This window comes from Protomyctophum parallelum (assembly GCF_964188405.1).
Source record: "Protomyctophum parallelum genome assembly, chromosome: 2".
Classification (NCBI taxonomy): Eukaryota; Metazoa; Chordata; class Actinopteri; order Myctophiformes; family Myctophidae; genus Protomyctophum; species Protomyctophum parallelum.
Window position 1 is genome coordinate 9,002,358 of NC_139699.1, and position 23,814 is coordinate 9,026,171.

General features: G+C 40.4%; 1 protein-coding gene across 1 annotated transcript; it reads right to left on the minus strand.

The window, feature by feature from the left end:
• Positions 1-550: 550 nt before the first annotated feature.
• On the minus strand, positions 551-20,066 carry nadsyn1 (NAD synthetase 1). The gene is made up of 21 exons (XM_083759152.1): positions 19,879-20,066; positions 19,423-19,483; positions 17,469-17,585; positions 17,057-17,110; positions 16,186-16,275; positions 15,741-15,792; positions 15,389-15,477; positions 14,901-15,018; positions 12,658-12,789; positions 12,429-12,500; positions 10,729-10,853; positions 8,205-8,253; positions 7,505-7,607; positions 7,218-7,386; positions 6,001-6,136; positions 5,615-5,721; positions 5,328-5,459; positions 4,436-4,505; positions 2,647-2,775; positions 1,436-1,612; positions 551-1,297 (listed from the first exon to the last, which is right to left on the minus strand). The coding sequence occupies exons 1-21, from the start codon at positions 19,961-19,963 to the stop codon at positions 1,259-1,261; spliced, it is 2,106 nt and encodes a 701-aa protein (XP_083615278.1). The 5' UTR covers positions 19,964-20,066; the 3' UTR covers positions 551-1,258.
• Between the last annotated feature and the right edge of the window lie 3,748 nt (positions 20,067-23,814).

Consider the following 23,814-nt stretch of genomic DNA (forward strand, 5'->3'; position numbering starts at 1 on the left):
TTAGAGACATACAAACATTTAGAGACATACAAATAGACATTTCTATGTAGCTAAAGATTCAGATTTTACAGAAGCCAGTTTCGAATTGCAGCCATCCGTAGGTGCCCTTTGAGAGCGGTTTTGAAGGAGTCAAGGGATTCACATGTCTTAATGACTGTTGGTAGGGCGTTCCACATTTTGGTTTGCAGCGCGCCTATTAAAGTAGGCTACTATTAAACTGTAGTGCAGTGCACTAAATCTGAGTCAGTGAGTGCAGTGGTTAACTTCTCTGCAGTGGTTGGAGGGTCCCCAGATGACAGTGAAGTGACAATTCATTCAAGGACCTTTTAATACTAGAAATAGAAAATGTTCAAACATTGCAAATTATCAAATATGTAAGATGGAATATCTTTTTTAAATAGCCAATCTACAAGCTCACAACCAACGCCCTGCAGATATGCTATTTTCACTTCAGATGAATTAGAATAGATAGTTACTAACCAATAAAAATGTATTATACATGGCAATAATAATGCTTAAACAAGAAAAAAACGAAGGAATTCAGGAGGAATTGAATCCTTTAGAAATTTCACAATTGTTTCATATAAGTTCCGAGATCATAACAAAACAATTTAAATTGTAAACAGAACAAATGGACTGGAAGAAAGAAACTGTTTCTTGATGACCAATTGACCATACACAACCAGCTTTCAGTCATGTCTTTTCCAGGCAGAATTCATAATACATTCTCCTTGATTAGCCTATATATTATTCCATAATACATTATTTTTTTCTTTTTTTATTGATAGATCACAGGTAGACAGGAAACAGGGAGAGAGCATGGGGGGGGGAAGACACACAGCAAAGTTTGTCGGGAACGGAACTCGAACCCCCGACACACTGTCATGCTGGATTACCAGCCAAGGTGCCTGGACCGCTAAACTGGCCCAGGCCCATAATACATCCTTATTGATTACATATTAGACCTGAGAATTGAGTGTGATTATCATTTTTGTAACCAACAGTGGTGCTTTGTTTAGAGTTTGTTTAGACACATTAACAATAGCAGTGACAATGCACCATAAGTTGTCTCAAGCTTTGGGGTACATGTGAAGACAAAGGGACAGTGTTTATCCTTTTAGGACAAGACATTGGGTTCCATTATGCAATGCACAGTTGCTCAAACACAGAGCATCTTACAACAACATTTAATCTTGGATGGTTAATCACAATGACAGTATATGGCTTCTCTGTGATGATTGCATGAGGTCTCATGACATTATGGACAGTGGGAGCTTCCTGCTTCCATCTGAGACACCTTGGGGAATGATTGGAGAAATAATTAATTGTATAAATGTCATGGCTCAATTCAATTCAATTCAATTCAATTCTTGTAAGCAGGATGTAATAGAGTTTTTGCGCTAACACATAAACCTTGCCATTGCCACATCTATACCTGGTTATCGATAGACCTGAACTGCCAGGTCCATCGGGTGTTGTAGAGAAAAGGACGGAGGTCAAAGCGGTTGTCGTCAGGGCTGTAGCTTTCGGCGTGGTAGGCCGGTGTTAAAGTGGTCATCTTGTGGCGGTTCACAGAGTACATCCTGAAGAAGTGCTTCACCTTCTGGGCCACCTGGTATGCACACAGCAATGTCCGTTTGAGACACTACACCTTGACCAAAGTTGTAATTTACCACTTGCAAGCACTTGTCCCTTGTTTGAGCATGTTATTATATGCGAACATCTTCACGAATTTGAAAGATTTTATTATTTTATTTCTAAACGTGTTGTGAGCTGGTAGATGGGTTCTTTTTTAGCTATTTGACAAAGTGACATACAAGGTAGAAGTAGAGCATAGCAGTGGCCTGTTCAGCACCGGAACTGAAGTCAGGAGTCAGACTCCTTTTATTTTCTCCATAGACAACATTTTAAAGTGGGCCCTGATCGAGAAAAGGTCAGGAGCTGCTGTTTTAGGCAGCGGTGGCCGAACGGTTTACGGAGCGGTCTTGATACCGAAAGGTCGCCAGTTAGAATCCCCGGACCGGCACGTTAAAATTACCACCGCTGAAGTGCCCTTGAGCAAAGCATTGACCCCTACCATGAAATGTTCTATGAGCAGGGTGTGGCTGTAAACAAGCATCTCGAGCTTAGTCCACTTCCCTGGGTAAACAAAGAACTTTGCTTTGCTTTGCTTAGCTCTATAGGTTTTAAGAGTGGCATAGTTAAACATTTTACAGCAATATATTAATGGTATTTCTGCATAATTAGACACAAACTATATTCAAAGTCAAACGTATGACTATATGGGAGGCTATATAGAAGACCCTATTATTTAATCAGGTTTGGAAGATTTGCTATTCATGTGTACAAAATCAGAAATATGTTGTTTGCATGAATCTCAGTTAATTAAATATTACAGAGGTAAAACCTAGGGAACCTTATATATAATTGTGTTCAATATGAACAGGGAGTTAGTGCATGGAAAATGCAATAAATCTTCCCTGTGACAATACTGTCAAAGAAAACTAACACCAGCCATTTCCTCAACAACAGAATGTGTGAAACCTGCCAAGCTGGTTCACTTTGCCACCCAAAGGAGTTCACGTGGTTTCCCCCATTTTCACAAACAGAGACGGAGGGTAACGGTCCGTGACTGAACACACTGACCTGCATGGGAGAGAGTATCTCCTTCCACATGTGAATGAGTTTGCAGTACATGCTATAAGGACCACACTTGGATATCTTCCTCAGGCGCCCGATCACCGACAGCTCAGAGTAGGTCATACCCATGTCCGCCTGAAGGGGGTCGTTGAGGGAGTGTGTGTGTTGTGTGTGTGTGTGTGTGTGTGTGTGTGTGTGTGTGTGTGTGTGTGTGTGTGTGTGTGTGAGAGAGAGAGTGGTGGGGAGGGTGTTGGACGGATAGAGATGCAAGGGGAGAGGAAAGACGAGAGTGTGGAGGGGACAAAGAAGGTTATGAAGAGAGAATTGGAAATGGATAGACAGAGGGAGACATACAGGGCACAAAATGGGAGAGCATGTTACAGATAGTCAAAACAGATCTGTGTTTTGTACAGGTTACTCCCTTGGGACTGACAGCAACGGTTCATTATGTCCAAGGACACAGTGAAGAAGCTCAGCAACTTGCAGGTTGAGGAGACAGGACAAGCATAATGGTGAGTATGTGCAAAACATTAAGTATCATCAGGTCCTGCAACCATGTGCAAACAAGAGTTAAGTCGTTAAGTAAATTAAACCAAATTGTTTCCTGGCAGGAAGTTAAACTGCCAGCCTAACCTGGGCAGACAGATATATATATTAAAAAAACACCATCACATGAAGACCTGCAATCACCACAAACCAAAATCCTCTTTTACTTCAACAAAAATAGCCCCTATATGGAGGATGTCAGTACGTAAGTATGGCTTTTTGTGATGATGGATAATGTTGTGCATTAGGGATGGAATTAGCAAACAAATTATGTTACATGGGTTGCCTCTGTGGACTTTAGGATGGACAGAGTCACAGAGAAGTCCATTATTGTTGATGAAGGAAATAATTGACTATGACGAAACATTTCCTTTGACATAACAAATCTGGCATAATCTGCATGTTAATATTTGCAGCTTCTCCATCTACAGTAGCGTGCCATTATTAGCAACTCCTTGCTAGCGGTGATAAGCTATGGCAACAAAACATGTGGAAAGCCTGTTTTCAATATACTGCTCAGTGTGAGTCAGGTCAGGTCTAGAGCCCAGCTCTGCAGTCTGCATCAGGTAATTTGCACACACACATACATGCACATTGCACACACAGATTTCTGCATCCTCTCTAGGCCTGATCCCTAGCCAAGTGTTGTTTTGAATGCGTGTTGATGAATCATTTCTGTCAACCGCACGATTATGAAATACCGGTTACCAGCCCGGCCCCGGCCCTATAGGTCAAAGCATACTGGGTTTTGACCCAGTCTTAATTGTTCATCTCAGTGAGGCTTTTTCCTGGCTAAATAAAGGGTTGCAATAAATACTACTTAAATGATCATTCTCTCTACACAGCTACTGTAGCACTAGCTGTTGTGCCTCATTGTAGACTAGAGGAACAGCAGCTGCAGTGTGTCTCTAGTAGTACTACTGCCAGACAGATTTCACCTGAGAACAAACAAGCCAGCCACGATCAGACCGAGAGTTACAATAACAACAAGAGTGACCCTGGATTGAATCCAACCAGTTACAGTTCCATACTGTAGCACAGCTATGGTAGCAAACTCTAAATTATCCTGTTCCCTCAAGATGACTGCAGAACCTCACCCCAATACCCTGGCCTAAGACACATGAATCATGATACAACCAGCTATTTAAACACAAATGAACAACAAAAGGAACTGTGGGGAACCAAGAAGCTGGGAAATATTCACCAGCATGTTTAAAATACATTGTTTTAGTGTTCTGTGTTATTATACCTCATCAGTCTGGGACACCTGTCCGTCACTTAGTGGCTCCAGCTCAGCAGTGGGCGGAGCAGCCAGGATGCTGCAGAGGAAACCAGAAATCATGTCAAATGATAATATTTTGTACATTTATACTACACTAAGTGCTCTGTTAGGACAGTGGGAAAGAAAATCTAAGTTTTCTTTATATTCGGAAACACTGGCATTTTAGCAAATATTATAGGCCAGACTGCACCAATGCAACTACAGTAGTCGCAACTCCTTGCAACAAAACAGTTTTGCAACTGCCATTGGGGATAATGGTTGCAAGTAGTTGCATGTTGCAAGGAGTTGCATTGGTAGGATGATAATAATGTACTTTAGTGTATTTTCTCTAAATCTTGAAATAGACATTATTGCGATTGTAGGCCGCAGTTTACTATGAAAACCTGCAAAACCTGTCAGTCACGCCTCGTGACATGCTCCATATATGGCCAATACGAATTCATTTCATATGTTGATCTGACCTCATCTGACCTCATCAAACCCTGTACACTCAATACACTGCCCCTGCTGCCACCCTTAGATCTCCATCTATGGAGCTGACCTGTTCTGCCATTCCATATGTTGATCTGACCCCCCCATGCCAAAGCGCCAGCGCTCGCCCAGCAGTCTGCCGTCACCCAGGCGGATGCGTGCACCTTGCGACCAAGCCCTTTCTCGCCCTCAGGGCGTCTTACTGGTATGCATATTTCCATGATTTGTACTAGCAGCATGGATCACCAAAAAACAAAAATTGATAATAGGAAGCTGCTACCAATGTCTCAAAAACACTTTTAAATGTTGTTTGAGGGTTCAGTTAATGAGTAATACGAGAGTAATAATAGTATTTCAGCGAAAGACCACAGTGTTCTCCTGACTTCACCTTGTCAGGGCAGTGAGCTGGAAATGCTCCACACAGTAGAGTAGAAAGCTCTTGAGGTCTATCTTACTGACTCCTCCGATTGGGTTAATGTCAGCACTGGAACAGTCATACTTAGTGAAGTAGCCTGTGAGACTGAGAGGAGAGAAGGAAGGACCAAAAATGTGAAAGGAAAGAGTGAAAAGAAGGATTGGTGTATATTTGATATTTGAAGACATGTTTTCTTTTAATAAACAGAGCTACAATCTGATAAAACTGCTCTCATTGACAGTGCAGAAACCTAACGTTACCTCTCATCCACGTTAGCTGAACCCAACACCAGCAGGCTTCCTGGCTTGCCCAGGGCCCAAAGACTCAACTGGGCAAACAGATAGGCTAAGATCATCCTGATACGAGCCTGAGTGGGGGAGCACACGCGTGCACGCACACACACACACACACACACACACACACACACACACACACACACACACACACACACACACACACACACACACACACACACACACACACACACACACACAGGAAAGGCTGTTACTGAAACATTCAGCGGGAAAATTGTTAACTTGTTTGCAAACTATAAAGAAGAAAATTGTTAACTTGTTTGCAAACTACAAAGAAGAAATACAAGCGAGCGAGAGAGAGAGAGGGAGAGAAACATGAAAGGCTTACCAACCTGCACATTCTGCAGTGCTAGGTTCTCCCTGAGGGTTCCACCGTTTGCACGGAACTGGGGCCACTTTCCCGTAACCATGGAAAATATACCCAGCATGGCTTTCACGGCCATATCTATATTGATATTCATATGGGTGCTGTAAAAACAAGAAACAATGGTTTTGACAATGTCAATAACATGAAATTAAGTTCTAGCTCCTCTAGTTCTTCAAGGATAGGTTAGAGTAAAGCAATGAAAGATGCTTGTGATACGCTTGTGAATCTAAACGAATAGCAATTTCAGTATTCATATGTCTCGTACAGTCCAATTCATATTTATGATCATGCACGTCTCTACCAAAGCCAGACAGGAAAACGTACACTACGTTTGTACACTAAAGGCCAAACCGCACCAACTGCACCAATGCAACTACTTGCAACAAAACACTTTGTAACCGTCATTGGAGACAATGCTTGCATTTGGGCTTAAACCCTAACCTAAGAGCAATCGAATCAGGTAACCATGAGAAATCTCTGGATTCTATGGATTAGAGCACATTTGTCTTCTGAACAGATAGCACGACTATGGAATGAAGTTAATTCAGGATAGAAAAGCATTCCCATTCTTTCCCAGCAAGCCAAATTAAGTCATGATGACGTTATGATGTCCTCCGGTGACTCCGGTGACATTCAGGACTAGGCCAGATCACAGCCCATATGGGGATGATCTTTACGTCATTTTCAGGACGTCTTCAGCAGTTGAAATAATATAACTAATTCTAATCTGACTAAATTATATGACTTAAATTGATCTGGCCTCGATCGGACTCTCTCCGTTTTAGTGGGCAGAATTTATGTTGGTTGAAATCAGGTGATATTCTGGGCCATCTGACTAGTCTTGGTTTGACTTGATCTGGCCCCAAAAGAAACGTCACTAATTCGTCCAGGTCCTGACCATGCTTGCTGGGTTTGGTCCACAAATACACTCTTTCTTTCATAGTCAACATTCACATTTTGTACATTTTTGTGGTCTCTCTGTTCACTTCATATTATGCTGATAGGGCTGCTGCAGACCTGATGAAGAACGTGTATGAACTCTGAAATTAAGTACCGATAAATTCAATTCCTAATCTTTGTTAATGCATTTTGCATGCCCCAAATACAGTAATGTATGGCTTATTGCCATAGCTACCCAAAGCCAAAACTGGATACTGCCAGGTTAACACCATCCCTACGTACCTGCCAATCTGACTGGCCAGTTCCTTGGCAGCGTTGCGCGTGCCCTCTGACGAGTTCTCGCTGGACATGTAGCAGGTGGTGAGGACTCGAGCACACAGCTCTCTGGGTTCCTCGGGACTGTAGGACACATCTCCAACGACTCTGCGTACATCCTCCAGTACCTGACTGTCTGAGGGACAGGGACGAAACGCACAGATGGAGGAGGGAGGGAGGCAAAGAGGTATCTTATGTATCTCATGGGTCTTGCATTCAGTCTGAGTAAAGCCTGTGATAGAACTGGTACTTACTGCCGTCACGTACAGCCCGGCAGACCAGCACACACATGGAGTAGACCAGAGAGGCCGAAGAGGAGCTGTCTACACCTCCACTTAAAGGCAACAGAAACCCACCCTGGAACAGAACGCGCAACCACTAAAGACGACGCTTAAACATTTCAATTTTCCTATTGGAAGGTTAAATGTGTAACTTATCATAGAAAAGTCAAGCTCCAGTCCTGACTGAATATTAATGAGATATTGTATTAAAAAGATTACAAATGCAATTTGACCAACCAATCTGTAAGATTCGTCTTTAAGCTCATTAGACTCTGTTTGCCCCGCCCAAAAGAAATCAACGTTGGGTTAAGTCATATTACATTATTCACATGATTTAATAAGCTCTCCACAGTACATGATTTAATAAGCTTTCCACAGAATGCAAGAGCATTCCATTCTTCTGACTCCCAACCCCTCCTCACCTCACCTGCATAGTGACTGAATTCTGTATTTTTCTAAACCTTACAGGCTTACACTATTCAACTGTGGCTAGGGGTATGGAGAGATCCCCAGCGCTGACATGCCTGTGCATTTCAGTTGTGTGCTGGAGAATACAGCGTGACTGGTTTCATATATACAGTGTCCACTCCATCAGCACAGCCAAAGTGCCCTTGAGCAAGGTACTGAACTCAAAGAGAAATTGATCCCCCTTTCTTCTTTTCCTAGGTCTCACCTGCCCGCTCCTCCTGAGGTAGTCCCACAGCCAGCAGGCAGGTCCTAGACTGGGAGGCACAACAGAATTAACACAGTAAAACCAGGTTATTACCATGATGACATTAACATTAAATTGTTAACATTACCTGATTATTTTCAGTAGCACATTTTAGGCATTGTAGAGCAGATGCTCTTATGCAGAGAGATGTACAAAGTACAAGGTCTGAATAAGTGGGCAGAAACCGTGTAACACAATGCAGGGTAGGCTAAGTGGTTGAGTAATGAGTGTTTAGAGTGCCGAGAAAACAAGTATGTGCTACACAACATAACTAGGATAGCAGGTGGACATCAAACCGATCATTACATAATGAACATACCTTCAACATAACATACTGTGCTTAGCGTCTGTGAACAACCAAACAGTATACAAGTGTACAAAGAAGGAGTGATAGGGTACTGTACGTAAACACAGACATTGTAAATTCTTGTTGACAAGTGAAGCTTTCTACAAAGTGTCTACCATAGTTTGAACTCCTCACACATAAACCTTGATTCAACTTTCTTGTTTTATTCTCTGCAACCAGACTATATTAGATTAGATATTCAATGTCCTTGGGACAAGAAGAAGTTCAGCACATAAACTAGCAGTGAGAACTCCTTTTGTCACATGTCACATAGCATTACTGTAGTTGGTGTTCTGTAAGGTAATTCTGTAAGGTAATACTAAGTAATAATGTAATAATTTAGACACTGTGTTACACCATGGTTTAATGTACAGAAGAAACAGGATGAGTTAACCAGTGAGGCAGGATATACTGTTTTCTTAGGCTATGAAGATGTTTTCTCCTATCGTAGACAATGAAGCCAAAGACAGTTGGGGGAGTGAAATGAATGTCACACATAAGCGATTAATGTTTAAGTGGATTCATTATGCAACCTTTCAGTCTGCCTTTATCGCCTCATCTATTTTTGATTCCAGTAAGCCTGACAGTGGCTGAGGACAATACTATAGCCTTCAATCTAGATAAAAGATGGCCACATTTCCCCGGTACTCACAAACGTTATCTCCTTTCGACTGTAGGAACCGAGCTCCAACTTGGTTGTTACACATGCACCATGTTTAAATCGACAGACAGAAGATTGAAAGGGACACATTTTTGCAGAAGACAGTTTATGACCTGTGTGAATGAGTGAGGCAACTGTTTTAGGCAGTAAGGGATAGCTCACCCTTTCTATTGATTACCCATCCCATGAAGCCTTGAATTCAAGAAGCCTTGACTCAAAGATACTCTGCCGGTTATCATATTATTGGATTAGGAATTTCGGGAAATAAATAAATATAAATCACACTTGAAGTGAGCGGCACGAGATGTATTTATATTGACTCACATGATGTCACATTATGTTTACTGCTGTAACCAAACAATAAAAGTCCATAGACTTGGCTGCCACTCTGTTGGTTAAAAGTGATCTAAACAATAAAAGTCCATAGACTTGGCTACTAGCACCCCTCAAAAATCTCCATGAATTCAAGGCTCCATGGGCTGGGTAATATAATCGATAGAAGAAAAGTCACTGTGGGGGTGAACTCTACCTTTAAGCTTTTTCCTCATGAAGGGTTTATATGGAGGGTGAAATGCTTCATATAAAAACCTTTGTTCTATAATTGTCTCCACCAGGCCGAAGGCATGTGGGGAGAGTATGTTTTGCACTCCGTCCGTCCGCGTGTCCGTCCGTCCGTCCGTCCGTCCGTCCGTCCGTGTGTGTGTCCGTCCGTGTGTCCGTGAACAGCTAATCTCGGCCACCGTTAACCCGGTCGATGCCATATTTTGCACACACACTCCCTGGATGCCAACGATGAACCTCTGCCCCAAACTTTCCAGAACGGCCTGTTATAGCGCCACCAGGAGGCCGCTTTGTGCAAAACAAGTTTTTGCACAGTACACCTACAGATTTTGTCCAAACATCACGCAAATTGGTACACAGTCTCTCTAGAGCCATTCAACGAAACGGGTCTTTCAGATTTATCAGACTCCATCCTGATTGGTTAAGATTGGCTTAACACATCGCGTGATTTCCGTGAAATTGTGCACCCACATTCCCACTAGGCCGAGGACGAAATGCCACATGAACAATTTCAACTCAGCCTCAAGGTGGCGCTATAACTGGCCGAAAAGTATTTTTACCTCTAACTGCACGGATCTGTGGATAACCTGGTGGAGACCTGTGCCCGGAAGGGCACTTTTTCTAGTTGGATTATGATTTGTGGCAGTAGGTAGTGTTCATGACCAGTGAGCTGTGAGAATGTGTTTTATTATTATGTCCCAATTGAAAAACATAGCAGTTGTAAACGATGTACCACTCAGGAGGTACAAGCGTTGGAGGAGGAGATGGTGACGGCAAATGAATGCATTAAAAACTGAAGCTGAATCCTGAATGAATCCTGTGTTCTGTCGCTAAGGGTTTTGCTGTGTGTTTGCGCGTGCGTAAACAAACCTCAAGTAATCTACTGTAATTCCTCTGGCAACAAGTAAATGTCCAACCTGATCTCTTCCTCTGGTGTGTGGAACTGCCATGATATTGGTTGGTGAGTGGGGAGGTAGATATCATCGTCACAGGACAAACAGAAGTCAACTTTGACCCTGTGACACGGCTGGTGCTCACTGTCCTGTTAGAGGACAGATGAGTGGGAGACAGAAACAGAGCGAGATAGTCAGTGAAACATGCATGCAGGTGGTGTCATTTCTGAATACAAACTGAAAGCTTTTCAACCCATCACCACAATACACAGAGGAAATCACTGTGGTTTCCATTTCAAGCAAGTTCCTGAAGAGAGCACAATACAATAGAGAACCAAGCGGCCATGTGCTCATGTGCTGTGCAACAGTATGACATGTGAGAGCTAAATATCAAGCATGCTATTTTTGTCTGGTCAGTTCTTACAGTAGAGGCCTGCAACAGGTAAACATAATGCAGGCCCCTCTGCATGAATGCAAGCATACAATATGTGCACCCACCCATTCATACACAAATATTCATACACAAATACTGTACTGCACATGCACACACAAACTCACTCACTCACTCACTCACTCACTCACTCACTCACTCACTCACTCACTACATAAGCATGCCATTAATTTGAAATAACGAGTACATACAGTACACTACAGTACAGTACAGGACACAGAGATGTTAATATGTTGGAACATTTTTTACTGTGTGCTCTCTTTCAAGTACCGTATTAGTGGGAGAGAAGACAAATTAAATTCCAGTCCAGCAAAGCTATATCCTATCCACACACTATTATTTATTTTTCCTGATGATGAATATATCATTTAAAAATATAAATATTTAATAGTGGGTATAATTTGAATGCCACAGTATACAGAAATACTGTAACATTCATCAGTTTGTCATGCATGGCCGTTTTCATGCATTCATAACTTTTCAAATCAACACAGGTTTCTTTTCAGATCTTGAAGAGTCAAAGATTGTTCTGATCAAAGGGAACAAAGGGAATCTACCGACGCACGCCTCAAGCCTGTTTTGGATCATCTTCTCGGCCATGACTGAGATTGTCAGCCAGGCCCGGCGCCAGGATGAAATGACAGAGGGGGCAAGTATTGGACATGAAGACAATGCGCCACATTTTCCATATCTATAGAGGGCTTTCAAGCAATGGAATTTAATTGAATGCCTGGAAATGTACCATTGTTTTGTCTGTAACTATTTGATCTAAGGGGGCAAAGAGGTTGATTTAGGGGGGGCAAACACCCCCTTTACCCCCCCATGGCACCGGGCCTGTTGTCAGCCCATGTGACTCTCACATTAAAAGCAACGGGCTGATTGCTGAGATCAGCGTGGACTGTCTAAAGTGCCATGTAAGGAACACCCAGTCTGTGTACAAGGCCAAAAAGAGTGTGAATGACAGCATGTACCTGCTGCTGCACAGGCCTAAACCACACCCGGAGAGGCTGAAGACGACGAGCACAGTGAGAGTTTATTTGTCCAACACCGTCCTGCTTGCAAAAGGCTCTCAGCCGTGCAGGTAGACTAGGGTTCTCGACGTTTTTTGACCGGGGACCCCCGGGACTGCGAGTGAATATATGGATGGGTGGACGATGTTGCTCTGCTCGCATCAGTGCGGATGAGGTGTTATGTGCGCGGTTATGTGCGATTGACATCATAATAAAACAGATCAAGTGATCCTGGTTACTCTGGACTGGAGGTCAAATCTCACCATATGAGGCTGGCACACCTCTCCTCTGTAACTACGTACATCCTCTAGGTCCAGGGTGGCCGTTACAACCTCCTGTATGACGCACGCACACGCATATGCACCCACCCACACACACACACACACACACACACACACACACACACTTGTTACTGTCGAGGATTCAAGCGTTTCAGTCCTCAGACCTACATCAGGCTAATACTCATCATAATGGACCACTCCTCGTCCATACCACATCGTCCATGGAGAACTGTGCGCCGCGTGCCACGATATCGCCATTGATAGCCACCATGGCACAGCCATCATAATAAACACGGTCCCCGTCGCAGCCCTTCTGGTTGGCATAGAGGTAGATCCCCCCACTCTGAAAAACAAACATGAGATAAGCAGTCAATGGCATGCCGTTCTACAGATTAAATGCTTTGGCCGTTTGTAATGTATTACTCCAATTTTCCAATTACTCATTTTACACGTCGCTCACTTTAAATATAGTTTTTTTTGAAGATTACACAAAGCAGAGAACATGTGTGGCTAAATCTAATTGCATAAAAAAATGCCAAATAAAGTAGTGCTGTTCATATGAACAATGGCTGAACGCTCAACACATTAACCCATTCTGACCTGAGATCAGATTCATACGAGGTTTCCGCCGGACACACACTGGTCTGATGAACCCATTCTGACCTGAGATCAGATTCTAAAAATGTCAGTCGCTCTTCGATTTTTCAAAAAATAGCAGACCTACAAGCTCGTATCGCGCCACTCGGTGGCGCGATATGAGCTTGTAGATCTGCTATTTTTAAATAGCTAAAGCATAACATGATGCTGACACCAAAATGGGTGCCCGTTCAGAATGGGTTAAATCCCACTCTAACTTTCAGTGTGGGATTTATGAAGCAAACATTAGTCGCAGCAGAAGTGACTTTGCCATCTCTACTGGCCCATACAGGACTATGGTTTCCCCTCACTGTATAATGTATCTTTTCCCTTTTTTGCTTCCTATATGATGAATTCCTGTTCTGTTCTTTAGCTACATAGAAATGTCTATTTGTATGTCTCTAAATGTTTGTATGTCTCTAAATGTTTTGATGAATTGAACAATGTGGACCCTGTTGTAAACAAGTGTAATGCTTAATTGGGTCGTCCACTCACAGTTAACAGTCTTTGTATTGAGTTTGTGCTTAAAATGTACTGTAAATTCTACAAACTGTTAATAAATATTTCAATCAATCAATCAAATAGAAACTAGCTGACAAATTGTCTTTTTTCCCCCCCAAGTAGACTACCAATTGGTCTGCCAATATGATAATTATTATTTCTGTAGTTCCTTTTTTTACCCACTTCCCCATTTACAACTTACATTTGGGGGAGTGACATTTGCAGCATTTAGTTTTTGTTTTATACTTTTTGACATCTCTGACTTATGTAGTGAGAAATGTAAATAGAGTCGCAGCAATGTCTCCCTTATTCTTACAGCCAGCTATTCAGACTGCCTACCTTTTCTCAGACTGGCTTCAGATATTGAAATGCAATACATTAAATTACCATTCTTGTTTTAAAGGTATATTCAGTGATTTCACTTAATTCAAATATCACTTATTTTTTTATTTTGTTGTGATAATCCTCTCTACTATAGAGTGTGCTGACCATATAAGGAGTTCCTCCCTGTCCCCAGTTAACCCCTGGGGGTCAAAAAACCTTAGGTTTCGTTTTTGGCTCTCTATCCTGATTGGATGAAAGGCTTAGGTCCCAGCCAAAAACGAAACCACCAAATCACTGAATATACCTTTAAATGTTGTTTATGTTTCACACTGATCACCCGGGAACAGGTCAGACAGTGATCACATGATTAAGGAAAATAAATAAATATTCATGTTCATTCATTTCTTTTTGCTCTTTTTGTTATGTTTATGCATATATATGTATGTATATGTATATGTATATGTATATATATATATATATATATATATATATATATATATATATATATATATTATTATTTTTGCTCTTACTGTAAAGCACTTTGAACTGCACTCGCTGCCTGAAAAATGTGCAATATAAATAAAGATTGATTGATTGATTGATGTGTAGCCTTTCTGAGAGAGGAATTATCTACGACTATGTATACAGAACAATTTATTATATCTATATATATTAACTGTATCAGTAATGTATTTGTGTAATTTGCAACCGAAGGATAGATCAACAGTTATTGAGCTTGGCTTGTGTTGTTTCCCACCAGATCCCGAAATGCTTGTAAACACCAAACAAATTATTATTGAATCTACATCAGAGCCTGATCTGTTTCTCTTGCCAATTGTGAGCCATTAAAAACTGAATAGAAATAATAGTCAAGTAGAAGATGGGACAGAAACTAAATATGCAATGACTGTAAATCCTATGAAAGAAAACAATGATGCCATCTGGTGGTTACTAGCGTGAACTACCTGTGTAGGATGACTGTATATTGTGTACCTTGTTGGTGGCTGATTTAATCATGTTGACTCTAAGGTCAGCCTTGCGTAGCTCATGGTGGCTGGCTGAGGAGTTGGTGATGATTTCGACCCCATCCAGTCCCATGTGTATATGAGGGCTAAGGGAGCAGAGATAACACAACTCTATTTTATTACAGTGAAACAAGAGTCTCAATATTTGCCATTGACAATGAAAGGAGTAATTAGATCAAATGTCTTCCAAATATTACGTAAATTAAACCAACCAATCACATAAATTCAGTTGTTCATGAAATTATGTATGAATTAATGTAATATAATATTACTTTTTAAAGGGGTAATACATAAAAGGAGTGATATGTAATATGTAGGAGTAACATATTAGTCTCCTGAGTAATCAACTAAACACTACATAGTAATGGGACTCTGACATAAATCAATGGTATTTTAACCCATCAACAATAAAAGGAATAAAATAGAATAATACTCTTATACTTATCTATACACTACCTTCTAGGACTCCATAGCTCTTGACATATCTCACTCCCAATGCAGGTGTCCTTGGTAGAAAGAACGCAGTAACCAAAGGGAACAGTATCCTTGAGGACACAAGATTTCAGTTTCAAATCATTATCAGTTAATTACCCATCCTTTGTAATGTGAAAATTAACAGTCTAACCAACCATCTTTAAAACAATTAACCACTAGCATTTATGTTCTGGGGATAACGTTCGTTGTAATGTGACGAGTTGTAAGCTTGTAGATCGGCTATTTTTGACGAAGAGATTTGGTAACTGGAATTTTTATAATATAATTATAATTATAATTTTATAGTTTAAGTGATTAAAACCCCAGGTCTTACCTGTCCTGTCACCTCCTGAATCATTCTGGGCAGGAAATACTCCTCTACACATCTAGAGTAAAAAAAAGAAAATGGGACAATATCCTTACTAACCAATCATGTTAAAGATTTTCTTGGGGGACACCCAACAAATGTGTCTGTCAAAGACCAATTTGGACGATAAAGAATAATAAAAAATAAAAGATAAATCAAGAGTTTTAGAACACACCTACACATCTACAATGGGTTATTCTCTACACAGTTTAAAAGTAAATGTCAATATGTAAAAAGAATATCAGTATATTATCAATATCGGTAGTTGATATATATGGCAATACTGGTTGGTATCTGTCAATGGCCAATCTTGACTAATGTCACTGATGACATTAGTCATCAGTGACATTAGTACAGATAAATCTGTACTAATGTACAGATTTACATCTGATGCAATCTTGTGAGGACCAACCTGACTGGGTTCCACGGTGAAAACCAGCGCAACTCCCTGTAGTTCCCAGTGTTGGCCATGTGCATTTTTGGTCTTATGAGTAGTATCTTCCTTTAGAATGGAAGCAGAATAAGACAAATTAGTTTAGTTATTATAGTTCACTCGTACTGTACAGACCACGCTGTGGCTTTCAAACCGAACATCGTTTAAGATTATTTATTTAAAAGAGGAGATTAACCTGTCAGGATAAATATATTGGTTTTGCATGGATTGGGTAGGCAGTGGGGAGGAGGGAAGCGGGGTAGGGATGAGGGAGGGGGTGGGGATGAGGATGAGGATGAAGGGGCGATAATGTAAGGATGTGATGAATAACAACTAATTCTAGCAAACTGTTGTCACTGCAGTTTGCACAGCCATAATAATAATAATAATAATAATAAAACTTTATTTGTATAGCACCTTTCATGACATGAAATGCAGCTCAAAGTGCTTTACAGAACAATGGAGAATAAAAGAAAAGCAAGGCAACGACATTAAAAAACAAGCAGTTACAGTGAGGACATGAAAAATAAAAAATAAAAGATCAATTAAAGGCAATGTTGTAGAAGTGGGTCTTGAGCTGAGCTTTAAAAATGTCTACAGAGGCTGCCTGACGAAGGTAAACAACATAATTTAGTTGTATTGTATGATCTACCGGTATATTGATTTAAATCATTCATGTAGGCACCATAGGCTGTGAAATTAGTATTGGCTTGAATGGGTTCAAAAGGTGGGCTAAATTTATTTCACAGAAGGTAAGTTTATTACTGTATTTGTCTTCAAAATGTCAGCCCTTATATCCATTCCAGGTAGGAGATATACATCATAACTAACGTATGGTTTGCTAACATACCTGTTAAGGAACAGCACTCGACAGTTGTAACGCACATTATGATGCATGATGGGCCTGAGGGTCATAATAACAGAAGGAAATAATCAGGTACAGGAACAGACAAACAAACAATTTCATCGTGAATTCAGCGATATACCCATGAGAAAGACTCATTCTTGTTTAGATGATGGGTGGTATCATTGATTTTGTAGTTATAGCAGGACATATAAATAATGAGTTTAGCATTATATAAACGCTGTCCAATTGTTCATTATGAACCAAATATATCAAATTGATCATAGAGGGACACTTTAACTACTGTTAAGCATCAAACTATACTGCATACTTTATCATAGAATAAACTTTCAAATATTGAGGTAAAGGATTTTGACTGCATAAGTCTGTTAGATGTTTGACGCAAGGATATACTAACATTCCCACATCACAGATGATGCCCTGGGTGACCGGAGATTCCAGAAGTTTCCTGAGCACCTGGAAACTGTGGAGCAATGTGTCCGACTCATAGAAGTGATCTGCACAGCCATAGCCACTAAGGAAGATGGATGAGAAGACAGAGAAGGAAAGAAATCCAGGAGATAAGAAGTAGAATGATAGTTAGGTTTGTGAGGGTCAGGTCAGGTGGTTTGTTGAAAAACCTTTCTGTTAGTATTAATATAATTAATCACGGTATAGACAAAAGCCTCATGAAGAGCACCTCAACGTTTAATGTCGTCATCATCATCATCAGGTATGGCAACTTAAAATGGTTGGAAAACAATTAAACAACAGAGACACGTGTGACATCACATAAGGCACAAGAGGCTCAGCAAATTCCCCATATTCACTCAGCAGGTTTTACTTCATATTTCACAGGCCTGTCCAATGCTCCATCTTGCTACAGAGCTCAGACAACCTTCTCTCAGGTAATGTCTCTGTACTTTGCACAAAATGAGAGGGCAGTATGTAATATTATGAATGATTTAACTGATATGTGGTGCAATCGGACCGTGGCACCTAGGTCCCCTTTATAAGTGACACCAACTTCATCATTGTTCAGATTTACGCTGAGGAAGGCCTCTGGGCCGAAACGTCTGTGTGTTTGCTTGCTGTTGGGGGAAAACTGAAAAATAAACAAGAATCCTATTGGATACAATGTGAGTGCTGGTATTCTTTTCTATGGACTGTAACTACCAGAACCATGCATCCGATACATCATTACCTTGAACTACTCAACTGAGTGCTTGCTTCTTCTCCTTTCTTCAAGTACTTAGTTCTGTTTTCATTAGCTTGCCACTTTTTAGCTTGGGCAAGGTGAAACCTCGTCAGGAAACATTCTAAAATAATTTGTTATTTTGTTGCGACTGTAGGTCGCAGATTACTATGAAAACTTGCAAAACCCGCCCATCAGTCCGACTCCATATATGGTTGGCAGAATACACTCCCTGGATGCCAACGATGAACCTCTGCCCCAAAATGTCAGCCTGTTATAGCGCCACGAGGGGACAGACCTGTCCAAAAACCCCGCAAATCGTTACACACTATCTCTATAGTCCTGTGTTCATCTGTCCGATATTTCATCCTAATTGGCTAACATTGACTTTCAAAATTTGCAGGGTTGGCCCTTTTGAAACAAAAAGCCTCAAATCATGAACGCAGCGTGCAATTTACATGAAATCTTTCACAGACTTTCCTACTAGGCTGAGGAATATATCCCACCCTTGCCTTTTCACATTGGCCCGTTATAGCGCCACCAACAGGTGGATTTTAGCCAAACACATTTTTGGAACAAAATGCCTCAAATCATCCAATTGCCATCAATGGTGTAAGAACAAATGGCACCCTTTTCACATTGGCCTATTATAGCGCCACCAGGAGGCCACAACCTTGTTATGTACGTTGCAACTGTCCTGCTGCTACCCAGAACAGGCCTCCCTCGTAAAAGAGATCTCAATGGGATTTTCACCTGTCTACAAGGTAGACTATTTCCATGTACTGGCAGCAGCTTTAAAAAAGGAGGACCCTGTTATAATAGGGGGAAACTAAAATTTACTAAATTATAACACAATTATAACAAAATTATACCAATAATATAAAAATCACACCAGTATGAAATGAGGAGTGCTAATATATTAAAGTCTAACTCATGTTGATTAGGTGATGTAATGGTGATGTAAAACAAACAGTGCCAACACACACATTCAACGCCATTAACAATAAAGAGACAATATGATGTAATAAGGCACATTATGACGTAGATTTTCCCTTCATTGTCAACGGCGTTTACAAAACAAACATTGAACTAAAGACAAACATTAACCCTGTGTATAGGAGGGGCTGGCGCCCCTCAAAAATTATACAAAATACAAAATGACATGTTCCAGTCATACCAGATTTCCAGCTCTGGCCCCAGTCTGTATTTAGCTCCATTAGACTTGGCAGTCTCAATACCTGGAGAGGAAACACAATAGATCAATTGACATCTCAAATGGTCTGAGTTCATTGTCATAATAGCATAATCTACTAAAGAAACACCTACTGCCTGTAGGTGAAAGCAAAGGGGTGAGGTGGGTGTCTTCATGTCCCTCATTTATTTATTTAGATATAAGATATTCAATAATACATTTAATAATAATAATTAAAATAATAATAATAATAATAATAATCAATAATCCAGTCCCTAACTCTGGAGAGCACAGCTCGTACAGCCGTGATGCCATCCCTGTGTCCTTTTCAAATGATAAAGCCATGTAGCCTAATAGATCTGGTCAGGTCCATTACAAGGGAAAGAGAACGCCATGTTTCGATTTCAAATAGCTATAGTTGTTATGACATGTCTTACTTACTTTTCAGGATTCTCTCAAAGTTCCCGTCAAAGTCTAAAGCCCACTGGTTCAGCGAACAAGTAGCAAGAGTGACTTTACGCCCCATCGCTATTCACTGACACAACTTCACAACAGATTCAACCGAACGTAAAATATACAGTTATCCACGTGTGTGCAGGAATGACATAAACAGATAAACAGACACAACAATCTATCAATCGTAAACAACACAGCTGTGTTCCTGATCCGGTGTATCCGGGAGATGTTCCGTCGAACAGTGGCCTTCGAAATAAGAGAAACTTGCTTCTTCAGCAATGTTGTTAATAATAATAATAATAATAATAATAATAATAATAATAATAATAATAATAATAATAATAATAATACGGACCATAATAAAAATGATGATATTATTATTATTATTAAAATAAATAAAAATGTAAATAAAAATAAAATTTGTTTTTATTACTTTTGTGACAACATAAACATTCTTCTAAATGGGTCAAAGTTTATTATTTCAGCAGCCTTTGTGAGTATCAGTAGGCCGGCTATAATTTACAGCCTGGCTGTTTATACACTGATACTGATACTGTTAGTAACGGCCTAGGAACCTTGGACCCAAGAGCTGAGCCTAAACTGCTCCCTAGCAACGCAATTACACTGACTCAGAGTCTTAAAGGACCACTTCACCACTTTTCAACCTATCTTCATATAATACACTGACACGAAAACGCGTATTCAGGGCGGAGTCACCACCCCCAGGGTAAGTTGTGATTTGCTCTCGTTCACTGCAATGCAATTTGCGGCATTTCCAAAACAATATTGCGCAGAGTAGCGATTATCAAACGTATTTGCAATGCCATACGTTGAAAGATCTGTTGCCCGTGGACAAGGCACGCTATCTCCGCAAGTTAGATATTATCGGCATAGATGTTTGTCCGTATGTGATTAAGGATTGGAAAAAGTTGCATTGGCAGCCATAGAAAATTCTGCCCAGGGTAAAAAACCGGATGTGACGTTTTTGGGCGTTCCTGTCTTGTTTCGTGTCAGTGTATAGGTCCTCACTAATAATCATGAAAAAATGTCATGATTCTTTTCTACTCAGTCTGTGTCTCATATAGGATGGCTGTGGGCAGTTTAGAAACCGTCTTCCAGTGACATCATCATTAGGCAGGGTTTTTTAAAACAAGATTTTTTTACAAAAATATTTAGATTTTCATTATCGTGAGAACAATGGCTTCCATTTTCACATTGCAACTTCTCAGGACTAGAAAGCCTGCAGTTTCTATTAGCTTGTATTCCCCATCGATGATGTCACTGGAAGACGGTTTCTGAACTGCCCACAGCCCTCCTATGAGACACAGACCGAGTAGAAAAAAATTGCACAATTTCTTCATGATTATTAGTGAGGACCTATTTTATGAAAATAGGTTGAAAAGTGGTGAAGTGGTCCTTTAAGGGCAGTCCATACGGTCTCCGAACTCCGAAAATTAAAGTCTGATCTTTCAGACGAAAAGTTCGGTGGTCGGAGAGAGTATGGACTGCCCTTAAGAAATAGACTATTATACGGCTCTGAGTCTGCACTGATGCCACTGACTATAGTCCGGCAGCCAACAGGATTCTTTTGTTTAATATATTGGCCTAAAAATAGATCAGAAGAATGGCCAGTTTGGTTGCCAGTTCAAACCAGGGCTCCCCCAGAGTTTGTGTCCAAGTGTCCTTGAGCTAGACACTGAACCCCTAATTAGTGTGGTTGCCCGAATGGGCAACCAGACTCTTGTAACTGTGACACTTTATTATTTCACTGGAGTAGTCTTTATTTTGACGCTTTATACCTCCCACACTGTACGCTGTACGCACTTGAGCCATATGTCAAATTGACCGGAAAAATCGGGAATCGTGTGCTTGTATTTTGTTAAGAGAAATGTTGTATAGTTTAATTGATATGAATTTATTAGTGAATTAAATTTCCCCATTGACATGAATGGGAAAAGGCAAAAATTCACATTCAAGTATTTGTTCCTCGGAGACTGTAATCACTATAGTTACAAAACTTTTAGGGATAATTCCACATTATCCCTAAAATTATTTAACCTTAAAATTTTATCGGTCGGCCTCATGGTGGCGCTATAACAGCCCACTTTACCTTTTGGCTTATAACTCTTGAACCATAGGTCGTAAAATAAAAAATATTTTTTCCCTGGATTCCTTGGGTCATGACGCATCTCCCCATATAGGCCACGCCCATTTCCGCCATGATAGATTTTCCGCCATTTTGAATTTTGTCCAAAACACACTTTTTGCTTTTCCTCCTACAGATTTTGTCCAAATCTCACAGAAATCGGCACACGTGATCTCTGGACCCATCCAATTAAAACTGAACTGCAGAATTTTGAAAGTGCGTATCGTTCGGCCGTAATCGTCTTCCGAAGTTAGTAGGAGGGGCCTATATCACAAAAAATGCCATAAATCACGAACGGAATGTCCAATCCATCCCACATTTCAATCACATGTCAAAGCAATTCCATTTTCATCCATAGGGGGCGCCGCAAATGCGAGAAATGTAACCGTTTGTAGCAAAAACATGAATTTCGGGGGTTAAATCCCCTCCGAATTACTTACGCATGATCTAAGGCGTGACTTGAAATTGTAATTGGCTGGCAATACTAGTGGGAGGGGCATATGTAAGCCACTGCGGCAACCACACTCTGCAATTTTTTTAAATTTGTGATGCCTTTGACAGATGTTTGTAGAAGTCGTTCAGTTATTGTTACATCATTTTGTAATTAACCTCTTAAGTCCTACATAATATATACACTTAGTCGCACAACAATGTTCAATTGTAAAAATGGCTGATCTACAAACTCACAACACAGCATTGTGAGGCTGTTTTTGAACATTTGTAAAGGATAATTTCACATGTTTCAAGTGATTAAAGGATGGATGGCTTTGCTGGCATTTAATTTGAATCACCACCAGCCCAGGTGAAATGTATGCATAGTTCTTGTGAGGCTGGAATCTATTTTACAGTATGGCTCTAGATGCGGAACATAGAAATGTTATGTCAGATTTTCACATTCAGAACCGTGTTAATCAGACCAGTGTGTGTCCATGTGGAAACCTCGTATGAATCTGATCTCAGGTCAGAATGGGTTAATCAGACCAGTGTGTGTCCATGTGGAAACCTCGTATGAATCTGATCTCAGGTCAGAATGGGTTAAATACTACTGAAGTTTCACTTGTAAGTTTGGGTAAGAAACTGTTTTTTTTTTTGCAGAGACTTTTTGTCTAATCACGTGGTCTGGTTCTTTATTTTCTTTACTTTATACGATAAAGCGTCCAGTACAGGAGTTATGTACAATTTGTCAATTTGCAGGTATTTAGAACAAAATTATAGACTCAAAATCTATACATGCTGCAAGTGCTCCGTCTTCCAATAAATAAGGTTTATCAAGTAGAAATACATGTTTGGTTATGGTGACATACATTTTGTGCGTTGTACATTTACATGACATTGGCAGTTATAAATAAAATTGATATAAATTAACATGTTTTGAGTACTGAGTTATTTCACCGAGCTGGTCAGTTCAGGTGAAGAAGTTTAAATGGTTTAATGTTTGAAATTATGTTAATTAATTTATTATTAGCCAAATTTGTTTGATACATATCAAGTAGTGTCTAATGGGGGTCTAATGGGGGCTCAACAAATGTGGATTTGGGAACAACTGCAGACTGCAGTACAGTATTACGTTATTAACAGATCCCTGATTGATCTAAAACGAATCCACAAATCACCAACAACACAGCAATAAGGCATTAAAACGTTTCCTTTGGAAAGTCAGAAAGTGACGTGCAAAATAAAAAATAAAATCTGCCAATTTATACACACTATGTTACACGTATACCGACGGTAGGATACCGTGTCTTTTAGGGGCGTTTCTGTGGTCAAGATAGGGC